Source organism: Hipposideros armiger, unplaced genomic scaffold (assembly GCF_001890085.2).
Source record: "Hipposideros armiger isolate ML-2016 unplaced genomic scaffold, ASM189008v1 scaffold_365, whole genome shotgun sequence".
Lineage (NCBI taxonomy): Eukaryota > Metazoa > Chordata > Mammalia > Chiroptera > Hipposideridae > Hipposideros > Hipposideros armiger.
The window spans coordinates 1,674,342-1,691,668 of NW_017731715.1; the positions used below are offsets into that span (position 1 = coordinate 1,674,342).

The 17,327-nt window shown below is 36.8% G+C and overlaps 1 protein-coding gene across 1 annotated transcript in view; it reads right to left on the bottom strand.

Annotated features, from left to right (window-relative positions):
- LOC109393134 (neurabin-1-like) overlaps positions 1-17,327 on the bottom strand; it is a 134,143-nt gene that overhangs the window by 52,437 nt on the left and 64,379 nt on the right. The window contains exons 8-9 of the mRNA XM_019662074.1: positions 2,992-3,045; positions 28-257 (exon numbers count right to left, since the gene is read on the bottom strand). Of these exons, the coding sequence (XP_019517619.1) occupies positions 28-257; positions 2,992-3,045 (284 nt within the window). The remainder of the gene's footprint in view (positions 1-27; positions 258-2,991; positions 3,046-17,327) is intronic.

A 17,327-nucleotide genomic window follows, 5' to 3' on the forward strand; every position in this document is an offset into this window, starting at 1 on the left:
ATTCTTTAGTCATTAGAAGCTGCTTACTTTTGTTGAAAATCCTTGATCAGTTTCTTTGCCTTGTTGTATTTCTTTTCCAAGGCCTGATATTGGCTTTGAGTCTCTTTGAGGTGTTCGTTCACGGTGTGGCACAATGTCTGCGCCTCAATCCAGTAGCTCTCCAGCTTCAGCATTCTTTCCTTATTCTCTTCTATATTCTGTTGGAGTTGAGTTTTTTCTAGTTCCCACCGCACTTTCTCATTTTCTGCTGCTTGCAGCTGGATAAATAAAATGTCAAGGGAAAGATAATCTGGGTACCTCTGTAACAAAATCTGTTGTATTTTTATAGCATGCTTTAGATTACATTCAATTTACATATACCCAATCACCAAACACCTTGAGATAAGAAGAGCGAGTGTTATTTTCATCATTTCATAGATTATAAATTGGAAGCCTTGAAAAGTGAAATGCTTTGTCCAAGGTCACCCATGTGACAAATGATAAAACACGGGTGTGAGTCCACCTCCCATGATCTTTCCATCACACTGTGTAGTCTGAAATTCTGTGAGCAGCAGAAAACATTTTAGAGTTTGACTGATTCTAGCCAATGTATTTCGACATGTTTTCTTTTAGAGGTTATTTATTTATTTATGGTAAAAAAAAAAAAAAACTACAGGTGGGAGGAGGTAAGTTGGGAAGGAGACAGGGACAGAAGCACAGTGGGACCTAAGGGTTAACAGGGGTCATCTGGAGTCATTCAGTGCAAATTTGAATCCCAGCTCGGCCACCATTGGCTTTTAAACCTTGGGCAAGTAACTGAAGTTCTCCAACATCAGCGTGCTTAGAATAGCTCCTTGGGCATAATAACCTGATACATGTTAGTTATTTTACTTTCTTTTTAGCCCTTTTGATGAAATTATTACATCCTTAATTTCAATTCACATGAACATAATCTGTAGCTCCTTATTTTACCGGCAATATTTGAGCCTTAAAAATCCCAACCTGCATAAAAGTATAAAAGACAGTGCATAAGTAAACATATAAATTCTTGCTGAGTTAATTGAAATCCCTCCAATGAGACAGAAAGGCAGCTAGCTTCCTGTGGTTTCGGCTTCCAGAAGCTCTTAGGAATAGACAGTGTACTAGTCCAACCCCCTCATTTCTACAGAAACTCAAGGCTGAGCCTTCAGGTGAGGGGTCAAAGGCCATTTACGCACTGTAATTGCCTGATCTTTAAGCGAGTGCTTCATCTCTTTCACACGCCTCTTTCATGGTTCAAAGGGGTGCAGAGTCATTATCAGCTATCAGTGTTCAAACTCTAAGACATTCCAAAACCATACAGGGTTCTGCAAATGAAATCTATATATGTGGTTTTATATCTATTTTAAACTAAATACATTGTCAAAGGTGGTTAAAAAGTAAAAAAGTAGTCAAAAACATTTCAAAATTAGGAATTCTATTATCAATATGGATATAGAGTCATAGTAAAGTAAGTTAACCTATGGATATTACACGCCAATACAATGAGAAAAATATAAAATATTAATTTATAGGATTTTCTAAATTAAATGTTTGTAGTCTAAAACATAAGCTTTGTTAAAGCGTTTACATCAAATGGGAACTTTTTTCCCTGATTGTAACCAACAATTTTTAAAAGTCTTTGATTTTTCCATTCCACACCAAGAAACAATAGCAATTTAAAACAGGACTGTGTTTTTACTGCATCTTTTTAAAGCAATGTTTTGTACTCAAGTTGTTTATTTACCAACCACTACTAATTTAAAAATTATTATTCACAGAGCTTGCCTGACACCATGAATGATGTATAGACATGTTTTGACTAAAGAGCTACAGAGTTATTAGCTGGGAATACCATTTAACCAAAATAGCCTTGCTAATTCATCTCCATTTAAAACACATGGAAAAAGCAAAACAAGTCTTCAATGTGAACAGGAAAACAGGGCGTTAGTGGTGGGGGAGGAATTATGTCTTCATTTTTAAAAGAGCATAAAAACAATAAAGAATATTGTTTTAGAAGTAATTGAAAAGATACTTTTAAATCTCTGAAAATTACCTATTTGATAAAACTAGACACAATTCTAGGAATTTCCAAATACCTTAAAATTTACCAAATAACAATGCCTTTTTGAATCTTGTATTATACAGAGGGTGCCAAAAAAATGTATACACATTTTAACAAAGGAAAAAAACTATTAAAATTGTAATAATATATATCGATAACAAAAGATGAATAGAGGTTACGTTTGACTTCTGCAATTACAAGAGGTGCTCAAAGTGGTTACCATCAGCGTCCAGACACTTCTGATTACGGTGAACTACTGCTCGAGCAATGCTGACCAAAGTGTCCACTTGTATACATTTTTTTCTGGCATGTCCAGTATATAAACCAAAAATACATACACCCTTTCACCATAACCTGTTTTTTTCATAAATTTAAATAATGTGAACAACTAAAAATTCCCAGTAGCATCTGGCACCTAAAAGCAATTATTCATCTATTATACTAAATTTCATAGTATTTATTAGGAATTGGACATTTTTTCTATAAAAATAATAAATGTGCTATGTTAAAATACATTGTTTCCAAAGAATAAGTAAAAAAATAAATGATTAAATCTATCAAAAATAAGATAAACAAAGAGAAAGAGATACTGCTTGTGCTTAAGGAATCAGGGGTCAAAACGTAATTTGGATGTTGGAAACATTAAAGTTATTTACTTTTTGAGGAAAGCTCAGAGGGAAACACATATGTGTAAATAAGTATTTTTAAAGTATTGTGCTAGTTTCACTAAGCGGGTATGGCGGTGCTAACCCCCTAGGGGTAAATGCCCTCACTGGTAGGTTTGTCTGTGCATCTAACAGTGGAAATGAATCTCACATTTGTATTCTTTTAAATGCATGGGGACGAATAGTTTAGTCCTATGAATTTATTCATAGCATCCAAAGCTTAAAAAATACAATTTCAAACACCATGTACTGAGTGGTGCTTACCTTGGTCTTCAGTTTTTGAATCTCTGCTTCTGTAACTGCATGTTTGATTTGCAACTGAAAATTGAAAAGAAAGAAAAAAAATATCTGAACTAGGAAAGTATATCTATATATTTAAAGAAGAATATCATATTACATAGCAGAAGGCCTAGAAAAGTGCTGCAGTGCAGCAGGTTGTAAATTAAAATGTCCAATGCATAAAATGACTCACTAGGTGCAAACTAATTAAACACAGGGATTATGGCCCACACTCCCGAACATCAGATTAGGTTACGAATTGAACTGCTCAGAGACCAAAGAAAAGAAAACACATTTTATTTCCCCCTCTTCAGCTCTTCTTTTATGATTTGAGCGTCAAGGAATTGTTTTCTTGCAGTCTTGCGGATTAAACAGCTGAGGCAGGCAAGTCGGCCAGTGGCGGTGTGGAGATTCGATTCCACCTCTGGAAGGAAGGTGGCGCTATGGTACCGTGAGTCACACGCACACGAGGCTGAGCAGCTTTTGAAAGCTCAGGTTGCTCCAAAGGCGGAGAAGGGAGGATGCAGTTCCAGTGAAATCTGTTTATTTATTATTATTATTTTTTAATTGCAGGAAAGGGAAAGATCTCGATTTATGTCCTCCAAATATCTACTCCTACTGAGGACCCTGACCCCAAAAAGCTTCCCCTACGGCTTATTAAATGAACACGTTTGTTTTGCTTCTTTCCTCCCCTCGCTTTGTTTTCTCTGCAAAGGAAGGACAATATATTTCCTTAAGGGATAAACAAACACACCAACATTTACAGAAAACAATTCATGGGTTGACAGTCTCTTCTCCGAAATTCTCAGGGTCAGATGTTTTTGGAATTTAGAATTTTCCCAGTTTCAGAAAGGTAGTAAGGTGCATTTTCCATACATTGAGTGCTATCCACAGCAGGGTCTGTGGAGGCAGTCTGTAATCAAACACATGAAGATTTCTGCCACCAAACATTTGACTATCCCCACTAAGTGAGGTATATAAAGGCTGCAAATAGCACCCTGTCAGTTTTGGTCAGGTTTACTCCTAAATTTGCCCCAGAATTATTTTAAAAATCAGACCATTTTGGATTTGGGATTGTACAAGAGGCACTGTAAACTGCTAATATTACTGTAATCAAGTAAGTCGAAGGTTTTCTTATCAGAAAAACGTTAGTGAGTCAGCGGGTGGAAGGACAGATGGGGAACCTTTGGAGATCAAAACATCTCAGAAACCTCAGCTCTCTATTTGGTTTGTAACCTGCATTTCCATGGTTTTTACCCAGCGAGTAGGGGGCGTATGGGAAGGATGAAGAAAAGTCAGAATCAAGGGCAGGTTGAATCCACACTCTTAGATGCCAAAGAATAAAAGCCCAGAACCTGAGGGGCCCCCAGCTTTTTGCAAAATGCTCCCTCCTCCATGCTTTCGGGACTCTTGTTATGTTTAAGGCACTGGGGTTCATACCGCTACAGCTCTGCTACTGCTCACGGTCCTGGGGGGGTAATCTTGAAACTGTTCTAAGTTTGATTCTGCCCCACTCACATCACTTACGTTACTTTCCCACTTTAGGATCTAGTCACTCCCGCAGCTTTACCGATGTGGCTCTTGCTCCGTTCGCCCTTTCGTTTCCGAGGGGCTTCTGCGTTCTAACAGTCTCTAGCTAGAGAGGAGGAAGCATCCTAGTCTGGATGCATCTTTTCGGGACCTGACAATGCCAGGCAATCCAACCTGCCACGCTTGAATGCCCAGCTGCAGAATCACGAATCCTTGTACTTCCGGACTCATTGTAGGCACGGAAAACCATGGCTCCTTGCTGGAAATGGACCTGGTCTAGTTCTCACAGTGAGCTGCTGTTACAACCAGGACTTAGAACCTGGATCTTCTGGTTCCTGATCCAGTGCCTTTTTCCTTAGAAAATAAGCATTAATTTAATAGGCACTTCTCAAAGAGCTGCTATGCGCAAGGTGCTGTGAAGATCGTTCTTTCTTCTTCCAATAATTATTAGTGATAATCTATCCCACCAACATAAGCTAATAAACTCAAGATGGAAAAATCACTGAAGATGTTAGACATGACACATTATTTACATATAGATAAAAGTATATGCATGCGTGCACGCGTGTATAAGCAATTCTTTTCCATGGAGCTCTTGTACTGCTGCATGAACACACTTGGGCACCCAGCCAATCCATGAGCCTATGCGATTTTGGAGTATCTACGATTGTAACCAACAAGAAGACCGACTCCTTGTTCCTTCTACCATGTGCCGAGTGTGAAGAGGTCAGCAGGTCCTCGAAAAATGTTTATTTCATTCAACGTTGTTTCCTTATAATGATGAGATGCCATACGAACTGAACTCTTGTTTATATCAATTAGCCTGTGGTAAAATTGGTTTCATTATACATCGTTTCATCACAGTTCCAAGAACCTACTGAAGAACATTGAGGACTTACTGTAGTTAAGTTGGACTGCTTGAATTCATCTCAGGCCTATCAGATACTAGCCATACGACTTTGCAAAACTACTTAACCTCACTTCGTTTACTTGTAAGATGCAGTTCCTCATAGGTTATAGCATTCCTTATTGGAAGACTAAATGAGATAGCCCGTGTAAAGCTTTTAGCGTAGCACAGTGGCTAGCATAGCATCAGCCCTCTATAAAGTTAACTAAGATTAAGAAAAGATTATCAGAAGAATTCAAATACAATTACCCCAACTCTACTTCTCAGTTAAAAGTGCGAAATGCTGTAAAATGTCACACCTGAAATAAAATGAACACCTGTGGTTCTATCTGAGGAGGAGGAAGACATCCAAAGGCAGGTTTTATGATGAACACTGGAACTGCGGGGAAGCACCAGGTTTTATTTTCTCAGTGGTAACTCCCTGTAGGGTAACCAAGCATACAGCAGGAAGTTTGTTGAGACTTTGGATTTTCTTTGTTCAGTCACTGCGGCTGCGAGGAAGTTGCTTCTCTAGGCCCCTGTTTCCCATGTGAAAAGGAGAGGACTAGATGGGACGAAGTCCAAGGCTCTTACAAGTACCACAGGTGTGACATTTGTAAAATGAAGAGCCTGGAGACGGTTGTCATGGTTACAGAGCCTGGAAATTCTTGTCCCAAGCCGCATTTTCATTCCTATGAATGCATCTGCCAGATTAATCCACTGATGCGTGGGACAAACCTAGGTAAAACTGTGCAACAGCCAAGTTGGTCTTCAGTTATCCCCCCCACCCCCATCTCACTGAAATGGGAAACATAAGAGAGCTGAATGCATTAGTGTTGAGGTGAGAACACTGAGAAAAGCTTGGAGTGTTCCTAAGTACAGCCAAATTCTTTAGCCACAGGAAAGGAGAATGAAGTGTATAAATTCAGACATGATTCAGATGGACAGAAGTTTTAGTGCAAAGTTTTCTTAGTACTCCTAAGGCCTAAAATTACAGATATGTGATTGCTTTAATTCTGTATGCACATTAACAGAATTTCTACAAATTCGTCGCTATTAACAGGAAAAGCATCAAAAATAGACTAACTGAAGTCTTTCATTTTATAGAGGAAAAAAACGGTTTTTTAGTAGCTTAAGTTGCAGAACTAACGAGTGCCAAAGCTAGGTTTTATACATTTCAGTCCGCGATTCTTTCCACTAACACTAAATTTCTTACGTTTGTAGGAGCCTTTATCTTTTGTTATCATTTCCTTTATCAGATGGAAACACGCTCAGAAGTTACATGGCTTCTTCCACTTCGCAGCACGTGCAGGTGGTGGAGTGGAAATTATCCCGGATCTGACCCCCCCTACTCCTCTTCCCCCCTTTACCACGTACCTAATCTGAACCAGCTTTGGGATACATTTTTCATTTAAACCTCCCCAAAACCCTGAGGCCTAGGTCATCATTGTCACCTCTCAGGTGAGAAAGTGTCACTTGGACTGGAAGCCGTGGATCCCCTCTGGTAGTCTCTGGGTATTTCGACACCACATTCAACGTGGTGCTCAATCGGCGGCTGTTACTACTTACAGAGTTCGGGAAGAAACAGCTCCCTCATTATTCAACTAGCATTTACTGAATGAGACTATACCCAGGAGCTGTGCTAGTCACTGGGAATACAAGAACGTGACATGGAATCTACCTACTTACTACAGGGAGATTAATAAATACCACCTCCTGAGAGAAGTTCCCAGGTAACCCTGAGAGAAATGTCGGGGGGAACCTGCTCACCGATGGCCTGACTAGTCTTGTATTCCTATAACCAGGTCAGATGACATTTGGCTTTGGCCTATTTGTCATACTTCCAACTTTACCTCCCAGAGAAAGTGGGCAGGACGGGCCTAAGATACCTCCACTTCATTTGGAAGAGAAAATTGGTTTTGGAAAAGGCGACGCAACTTGACAAGAGAAGTAGAGTTGGTAAAAGGTCAGGTTTTCATGTTCTAGAGCAGCTCTCCTTCCACATGTTCAATAACCTTGCCAAATTCCAAGTCCAAGGGCTCGCACCTCACTCCGAGATGGGTCATGCTGACTGACTACAGGGAGAGCAGGTCAACAAGGAGGTTAACCGAAACGGAGTCTGAAAGGCCTGTTGGAGCTTTTGGGCTTCGGGGAATTTCAGATTGGAGAAAAGACTTGGAAAGAAAGGATACTAAAAAAATTGCTAGTCAGTGTACTTCAACTGAGATCTATCTGTTTCATCTCTTCTGTTATCTTTAACATAAATGTCATAGATATCCACCCCAGGATGACAGCACAAATAAACACATGCGATACATGAGAACAGTAGCTCTCATATAATGTGCTGCAGGTGTACATGGTGAGTATATTTTATTTCTTTCAAAAGGATGACCACAGAACAGGTGCTCATATCACTGCATCAATATAATCCAACTACAACTCCACTCGAAATAGAACCATCCTTATGCAGAAACATAAATAGTAAGATTGAACTTTGGCACTCTCTTTACTTATCCTGAGCAAGCAGGGAAAACATTTTTCTTTAAAAAGGGAAAAGTATTATCTTTGCAGCTATTTTAAAGATTTTAAGAGGGCTCTAGAAGTAGAGATTTTACAATCAGAGAAGAGCCACATTCTCTGCTCTTACTTTACAAGGGCAAAATAATAACTGATTTTTGCACAAAACTTTAGAAAGTGGTTTCAGCACTAGAATAAGAATTTTTTACAATTAGCTTTGTGGTTATTTGAAGTTTGTCTTACCCATGACATTGTAAGCTCCCCAAAAGAAGGAATTGGAGCTGTTAGTCCTCTACTTTGCTGCTGTTCCCATGAAGCTATGCTATAGTTCTTAGCTTTATATAGGGTACATATCTTGACATTAACAAAAGTGCTTTCCCCAGGGAGTCACTGATGTAAAATGAGCTGACACCAGCGGACTGAATGTCATAATCTAATCTGACTGACAACAGTAATTGCAGCATATGTAACACAGGGTGAGATACTCCGGGTCACTTTGTAAGTCAGTACTCATCACCCAGGGGTGAATGATGAAGGTGCTGGATGTAGGGGACAGCGTGTAATTACAGCTTCTTTTAAATAAATATCTGTTTACTGCTAAGTAGGTAACATTTTATAGCTTCTCTCCATGTTGATGGAAGGTGCCATCAGGAAAACTGTATTACCTTAATGCATTTATACATTTTTTAGATTATTTTTCATAGGTTCTCTATGATCTAAGTAAGTAAAATAATGTCATTTTTAAACTCCATGCTTTCCTCACGGCACACGGACACCTGTTTTTCCCGGGCACCGATACCCATGACTTCCGAGGAGGAGAGGTGGGCAGGAAACACTGGGCAGTTCACATGGCACCTGCTCAGCAGTTTCTGATTCAGCCTCTTCCTATTTCCCACTCAATTTCCAATGAAATCACATTAAAAAAAATAAAGAACACTCACAATCAAACGGACATTAAAGCTATAAACAACTGTTACTAGAATATGAAAGAGTCATGAACTTGAATGAAGAAAAACCTGTACAAGCTTCACTCCAAGGAGTGGGAGATGCTGGGGGCCATCCCACTCATTGCTTGAGACCAGTCTGCCCAGTGAGAAAGCTGGCCAACCGCCACTGTCTTTCCCAGGAACTGCCCCAAACCAGGTTCTCTAACTCTCTCAGCATTCCACAGTCATTCAGAAAGCAACTACTAGAGTAGAGCAAGAGTGAAGGTGGCTGATAATGGTGCCCGCTGCATCCTTTTAGCTGCAGACCACAAAATAGGGCAATACAAACAGGAGTGGACATAACAGGGGCTTTGATAGCAGGGAATAATCTTTTCTTTTCTTTTTTTTTTTTAACTTAGAACTGAGTGGTGAGATTTGGACATCTCTCACCTGAGTACAGAGAACTGCACTAGATTACAAACTGCCAGATAATAGCAACCAGCATGGAAACCAGACACATAGTAATTTCCTCCTGATGAAATGGAATTCATAATCACAAAGGTAGATAATTACCAACAAACATCATATACAAAACAGGTTTTTGTCTCATTTCAAGATAAATAAAGGAGAAAAAGGCATCTGATACCTTCAGTTCAAGGTAAAGAGAACCTCAACTTGAAAACTTAAATAAGTAAACCTGTAAAAATGATGTATTCTGTAAGTAAAAAGATATTTTAAAGCAACTATATGGAATACCAAGATGAAGAGAAAGGGAAAAGCATCAGGACTGGATGGAGAGTAAGGAAATGAAAAGTTTAATAAGAGAATTAAGTCATGTTAGAGGTGCTAAAGAATATAAATGAATTTGAAGTTAAAAGCATATTTAATACTACAGAATCAAAACAGAATCATTGCTATGAGAGGCCATATTTGAGAACAATCACCAGCGTAGAAAAAATAGAAAATAAAACATGAAAAAGATAACACTAAAAACATTGTTTCTAGAAAAAGAAACAAAAAAGCAAAACATTGAAACTATTCATCAACTAAAATAAAAACAAAATGCAAACATAGAATAAGGAAAGGAGATTAAAACAAAATAATCAATGAAAGGAGGACTACTTCAAGAAATTGTGATAAAATTTTTAAAGTACAGGCTAAAATAATACAAGCGTCCCAATGCCAGGTTAGCATTCGACTTTTCCTTTACAATGTGCAATGCTGACCTAAAACAATGAAGCTTGCTTGCCCTACTACATTTTCAGGAAAGAAGTTTGGGGACCAAAATATTAAACCCAGCTAATTATCATTCTTATGTCATGTCCCATTCTCACTATGGGAAACTCATGAAAACTGAATCCTTCACGAGTACCGTATTTGCCGGCGTATAAGACGATTTTTTGGCCCTGAAAAATATGCCTCCAAGTGGGGGGTCGTCTTATACGCCAGGTACACTTCAGATAGACTGCCCATAGTGCTTGCCCCGTGCCATAGTGGCCTCCCGATGCCCGCCCACTTCATTCCACATACCGTTCAGGCATCAGCAGCGCTGCTGGGTGTATGCTCGGCTGTTATGCGATTTTGCTGTTATGCGATTTTACCACACTCGCAAAATCGCACACAGCCGACCATACACCCAGTATGATAGCGCAAAATCGCGAATCGCGATACCATACTGGGTGTATGGTCGGCTGTGTGCGATTTTGCGAGTGTGGTAAATTCGGGTTACCGTATATTTCTTTACATATGCATTGAAGATTCGCGATTTTGCGCTATCATGGTGCCTGCTAGAATGTTGAAGAGCTCGCACTTGCGCACTAGTGAGGTCCCAGGGAGATGCTGATGCAAGGGTGGACCAGACTACTATAGTGACAGGGCGGGCAAACAGGGAGCAGGGACCAATCAAATCAGGCTTTGTATACAGCCAACAGCCAACCACAATACTGCACCATTGTACAGTACAGCATAGAAAATGTCAACCAGTCAAACCCCTATCATCCCTATCATGGCACCAGCCAAAAGAAAGAAGTATGATGCAAATTTTAAACTGAAAGTTATAAACTTTGCTAAGGAAAATAATAATTGTGCTGCTGCAAGACAATATGGAGTAACAGAAAAGATGGTTCGGGACTGGAAATCAAATGAGAAAGCATTAAAGAGTATGCCAAGGGGTAAGTGTGCATTAAGAAGAGGCACCCCACACTGGCCAGAACTCGAAAAACATGTAGCAGACATGGTGGCTCAACATCGCCAAAACGGTTATGTGGTGACACGAAATACAATACGCTTGTTTGCACTTCAGTGGGCCAAATCAAATCTGATATTGTTTTACCTTTTATTTGGTGTGTGGAAGGTGTGCGGAAGAGGGGGTAGTCTTATACGGCGAGTATATAACAAACTCTGTATTTTGAGTGGAAATGTTAGGGGGTCGTCTTATACGCCCAGTCGTCTTATACGCCGGCAAATGCGGTACTTAATAAATTACTCTAAGATATACTCTGAGAAATAAGGAAAGATCCAGAACTTAAGAATTAATTAGGAAATTCTGGTGCAAAGGGAATAATAGGTGAAACTGGGTAAGCTGAGAATGTAACTATTTGTTGTACATATTATTATTATATAAAGCTAACTTAAAACATAAATTTTTAAAATGTGGCAATTAAATTTTAACAATCTTGTCTTAGAAACCAAGATTATATCAAAAACTTCTATATGGAACATTCAAATGGTACGGTTTTGTTCTTAATTTTGAAAATTATAGAAATAGAGAAGTTTTTTAAAACTTGAAGATCATCCTTAGTAAAAACCAATAAATATAAAAGAAATATAAAATATAAAATGAGATCAATTAGGCCTTGAATAATTATAATGATAATTTTAAATTGCTAAATTTTCTTATTAAAAGATACAGATTGCAAGATAGTATTTAAAAAATTTACAATAAAACAAAGTGCTGTAATTAGGTTTATGTTAAAAATGGGTGCATACAATATACACTAGTGTTTATCCAGCAACTACAAACAAAAGTTCGCAGTCATATTGTTAACAACAGACAAATGATACTTAAAGATAAAAAAAAAAAAAGAAAACTTTAAGTCATACTTTACGGGCTTTCAACATAACATTAACATAGATAACAAAGCTGTTTGACACAAAATGTAATAATGAGATGTAATTTTACTGTGTGACTCAGTTTATTAGGTAAATAGGAAAAATGACTAAGGATACATAAGGCATAAAACACGATATCACTTTCATCACAAAACCCATATTAATCTATAATAAAATCACTACCTTAAAAAAATCAAAACTTGTAAAGACAATTATCTGCCCACAATAAAACATTAATTTTTAAAAATTACAAATTAAAAAATGTTTCCTCAATTATTCAAGTAAAAGAGAAAATGAAAACAAATGAAAAATATAGACTATTTGCAAAATGATGACAAGAAAAAGAATGCACATTGAAACTAATTAAAGATATGGCGAAAGGCCTAATCAGAGAGAGATTCATAGTTTTGCGTTTAAACAATAAAGTATTACAATAAATTGTTTATTAAGAAATAAGAATAAAAAATCAAGCATTCCTAAGGATAATAGGATGATGGAATTAATTTAAAAAAAAATAAAGGTAGAAATGACTGAATTAGGTAGGGGAGAACTTCCAGTTTAGTACAACATAGCAAACTAACAAAAGGTTATTCACTGCTTCTCCTGAATTCAACTTTAGAGAGGCCAATAAAGAAAAAAAGGAACATTGACGGGCTTCAGGGTCTCATTCATCAATTAACAAAAAAGCTTGTGAGAAACTCTTAGGAGACAGAGCACAGATGTTTCTAGATGTTTCTGGGGGAAATGAATTTCTTGAAAAATGCAACCAGGGATGGGAGTCAGCAATCTAATTAATCTTGAATCTTTCACATGTGACCTGGGTAAGCCTGCATCTGGAGGTAAATCAGGGACAATCTATTGCATTGCCATAAAGTTCAGACATCTTGATCACTAACATAACCTTTGGTGCCACGTGGTAAAGCAGCAGCACCAGAGACTGATGGTAAATTAACATCAGGGCAGCACTGAAATACCATTAGTTAGAAAGAAGTATAGGTGAGTAGGAATAATTATTTGGTAACAGGCATACCTATAAATATATTTAACTACAGCTCTTGAACTACAAAAAAAAAAAAAGGAGAGAGAGGAGAGATAGATGACAGTATGCTACAGCTATTACTTTGTTAAATAGTGAAGACATAGCTATTGATTAGGAGAAAATAACTTAAGGCTGAGTCAAAGTTACTCAGGGGTAATTCCTAGAAAAACAGAATAAAATGTATCACTTTTAAGGATCTGATGAAACTTGGATGTATCTGACAAGTAGGTAAAAAGAGAAAGAAACAAGAAGGAGGCAGAAAAATTGTAAAATATGAAATAAGTTGGCAGATGTAAATTCTAACAATAAAGTGATTAAAATAAATGTAAATGAGTTAAACTCACCAATTAACTGACAAAGACTCCTAGGGTAGGATAGAAGTAGAATTTAGGAATAGGTTGACTAAAGGAAACACATTAAACAAAAGGATAGGGAATGGCTTAAAACCAAGATAGAAAAAATAGATGCTGTGAAGAAATACGAAGCAAAAGAAAGGCAGTGTTGAATTTTTACTATCAGACTAAATAGAATTTGAGGTAAAATGCATCATAAGGGACACGAAAGATGTTATAATAAATCAAGAAACTAACAATCCTGAATATATATGCAGCTAACAACATTTAAAATACATAAAACTATAACTTAGAGAACTATATATAAAAATAACTGTAGCTTGTGATTTTGACATGTTTTTCCAAGCCAGCAGATAAGAAAACAAAATCTACGCCATGCTATAGAGAAATGTGTTTGTATTATTAATCTTATTTATATAAATGTAAAACATATATAAATTTCATACCTAAACAGAGAATATGTGTGCTTTTTGCATACATGAGAAATATTTAAATAAAATTATTTATGAATTAAGCTAAAATGTCAAAAATTCTAATCAGCTATCATATGGAATATCTTCTGACCAGAGTGTGATGAAATTAGAACCCGATTACCAAAGCATAGCAAAATTAAGTTCCATATGTCTAAAAAGTAAAATATACCACTAAATAATTTTTGTGTTAAAGAGGAAATCCCAAGAGAAAACTGGTCTAAGCGACAATGGCGCTCTAAATGTAAAAAATTGTGACATGTAGCTAAAGCAATATTCAGAAGAAATTATAGCGTTAAATACACTTACAGAATGCAAAAGTTATCAAAAATTAATGTAGTAAGCACAACTGATTAATATCAGTAAAGAAGAAAGGATGAAAAATAAAGATATTGGTAGGAAATAATAAAATAGGTATTTTTTAATTTAAAAAATAGTAATGTAAAAAGTAGCATTTCAGACAAAATTCTAGGAAAACAACTAAAAAATGAAAATATTCAAATAGAGAAAGAATAAAATGGGTAACTATAGATATGAAAGATTTCAGTATTTTAAACTTGTATTATAAAACTATAAGCGAATAGAAATGTGTAGAAGAAATACATGCATTTCTTGAAAAATGTAAAAAGATCAAAATTGGCCCAAGAAAAGCTTGAAAACTTGACTAGAGTAATAGCTATTTTAAAAGATATTTAAAATCTTCCTCCACGAAGGCACAGATGGTTTTACAGCTGAGGAATAAGAAACTTTCAGGGAACAGTAATTTCTATCTTATGCAGGTCATTAAGTCTCTCTTATTAAAGTCACTCCTGAAACTAGAAAAATAAAGAACCTTAATTTATATCAAAGCTAACATAATCTTTGTGGCAGCTTTTGATAAATCTACTCTAGTTTTAACAATTTCTGTTACTTACAGGTGGACGCTTATGTAACTAATAGAAGGGACTCTAACATTTTAGAGGTCAGAAAAAAAGGGCTGGAATTAAAAAGCTATATCCCATAAGCTTAGATTAAGAGTTAGTGTGATAAAACTTGCTAGTTTTCTGCAAGTTAATTTACTAGTTTAATGTAATTACAAACATCTTTTCAAGGGAATTAATAAAGTGATTCAAATGTTTTCCTGAGTAAGTTGAAAAGTAAAGGAATTTGTGAAGAGAAGAGTTAGATTGGATTTACTCCATCAATGTTTAATATGTAGCCTCATAGTATTTCAGCAAAGAATGAGAAAATGGAACAGAATATGAAGACCAAAAGCAGTCCAGAGTATAAAAGCACAGATTCTGTAGCTAATTACGCTGGCTCTCCAACCAGAGGGAAATGGGTAAATGAGCATTTAATAAAAGTGCTAGCCATCTTGTCAACTATTTGGAAAAATTATATTAAGTACCTGTCTTGAATTATGTAACAAATTTTGGTATAGGCTTGAGAACATTCCTTCACCAGATACTGAACCACTAACTCTATGCCAAGGACTGTGCAAAGGCTGAGGATGTAAAATGAGCAAACCCGGAGGAGCTTAGAGTCTACTAGGAAGGTACAAACAGGCTGAAAGTAGAGCTGACTGAGATAATGTCAGACTGAAGTGCTTTGCCCAAATAGTACACGTACTTTCCGTTTGAAATAATGTGATGAATAGAACCCTCTGTACTCTGAGACTGTACAGGCTCCAATACAATATGATTACCCACCTCCATCCCAGGTTTTGTGCATAACCTTATGAAAAATATCTAGTGCTATGCAGTGTTTGGGCCTGTGTGTTAATCACATAAAGGAATTTAAAACTGTGATAACGGCACTGTAGAAGATATGGATGCTATGTAAGAATGCCACAGAGGGATACTTGGTGGCAATCTCCTGAATATATTAATATGTTAAATATAAAACAAAAGAAAAATCAGTGAATTAGAAGTGAAATGATGTGGTATTTGTCTGTTCTTGAAAGCCAAAATTAAAAGAAAACTATAATTTGGTTACTCAGGCTAAAAACAAATCAGCCATGTTATACAAAATCATGCAGCAGCTGACACAAAGGTCAGCAACCAATTTCTGTAAAAGGCCAGACAGCAAATCATTTAGGATTTGCAGGCCCTATGGTCTCTGTACAACTACTCAACTTTGCTGTTGTAGCATGAAAGCAGCCACAAATAATAAATACATAGATGTCCATGGCTGTATTTAAATAAAACTTTATTTACACAAAAGGGCAGTGGGCTAGATTTGGCCAATGGGTCACAGTTTGCTGAATCTTGGTCTAGATCATGTAGTTGTCTACACAATGGTTTACACTTCAAACAATATTTATGAAGCACTGAGTCCTTGGCTCAATTTAGAAAAGGAAAGATACAACCTTCTATATTCTATTTCTGCTTTTTAGGCTCTTTGGCTTCCATAAAAGAATGTGGACCCTACTTCCAGCTCAGTTACCTACCAAAGAGTAGGGGCCATACTCACCTGGCAACATGGAAGAGCTATACAATAGCTCTTTTTGCCAGAGTATACTACCTTGACCTTACTGCCTCAAAGTTGGATGAGAGTTACAATATTCTAGGAAGATTTCTTAAAGAACACGGTCCATCTACTCTTCTAGATAATCTTTATTCTTGGGCCAAATCAGACCCATGGAGACAAAGGTACCTAGCTTACACCCCTTCCTTCCACTCAGCCACTTCCTGCAGAAGAACTTTCTTTTTCTGCAGTGCTCCTTGGTTTAAAGCTTTCAGGTAACACAGAAAGCCTTTATAAGAAGTGGTCCTAAGATAGCTATTGCAACCCCTACTGTAAGGGAATTCTGAGTTTTGTGATCATTATATAATAGCATACATCACTGTCACTGAGACGTTCATATCTGATCCACATAGAACTAGGAATTGTCATAAGTCATCTGAGAAACCCATGTATTTTGCCTCAAGGGCTCTGTGAACTATATAAATGGAAATGGTTCAACCTGACCAGTAACAATAGATGGAGGAGAAATAGGCACTCTCAACACATAAATGAATACATTTCTGTATCAACAAGAGAAGCCATTCTGGTGGCAACTTGGCATTAAATATCACAAGCCCCCAAAATATTCATATCCTTTGATTTAATAATTCTAAGGTGAGAAATCATCCTAAAGATATGTATTATATAGATATTTATTGCAGTATTACTTTTAATAATAATTATTATAGAAAGGTCTACAAAAACATGTTCCAAAACAAGGAATTAAGGTAAATCATAAAAGATCCATAGATGAAAGTGAAGAAGCAACACTTATGGGCGAACATTCGATGACATAGGAGAATCCTAATAATACAAGTTTAAGTATAAAGAATAGGAATTCAATACAGTATATACGCTATAATCCCAAATACCACAGTACTGGGGTTATGAGTGATTTGGTATTTATATAAATCTGTATTTTCTAAAATTTATAGTGAACTTAATTTTTTTTAAAATAAAACTTATACTTGAAAAGTACATTCACTTTGATACTGGTCTCACAAA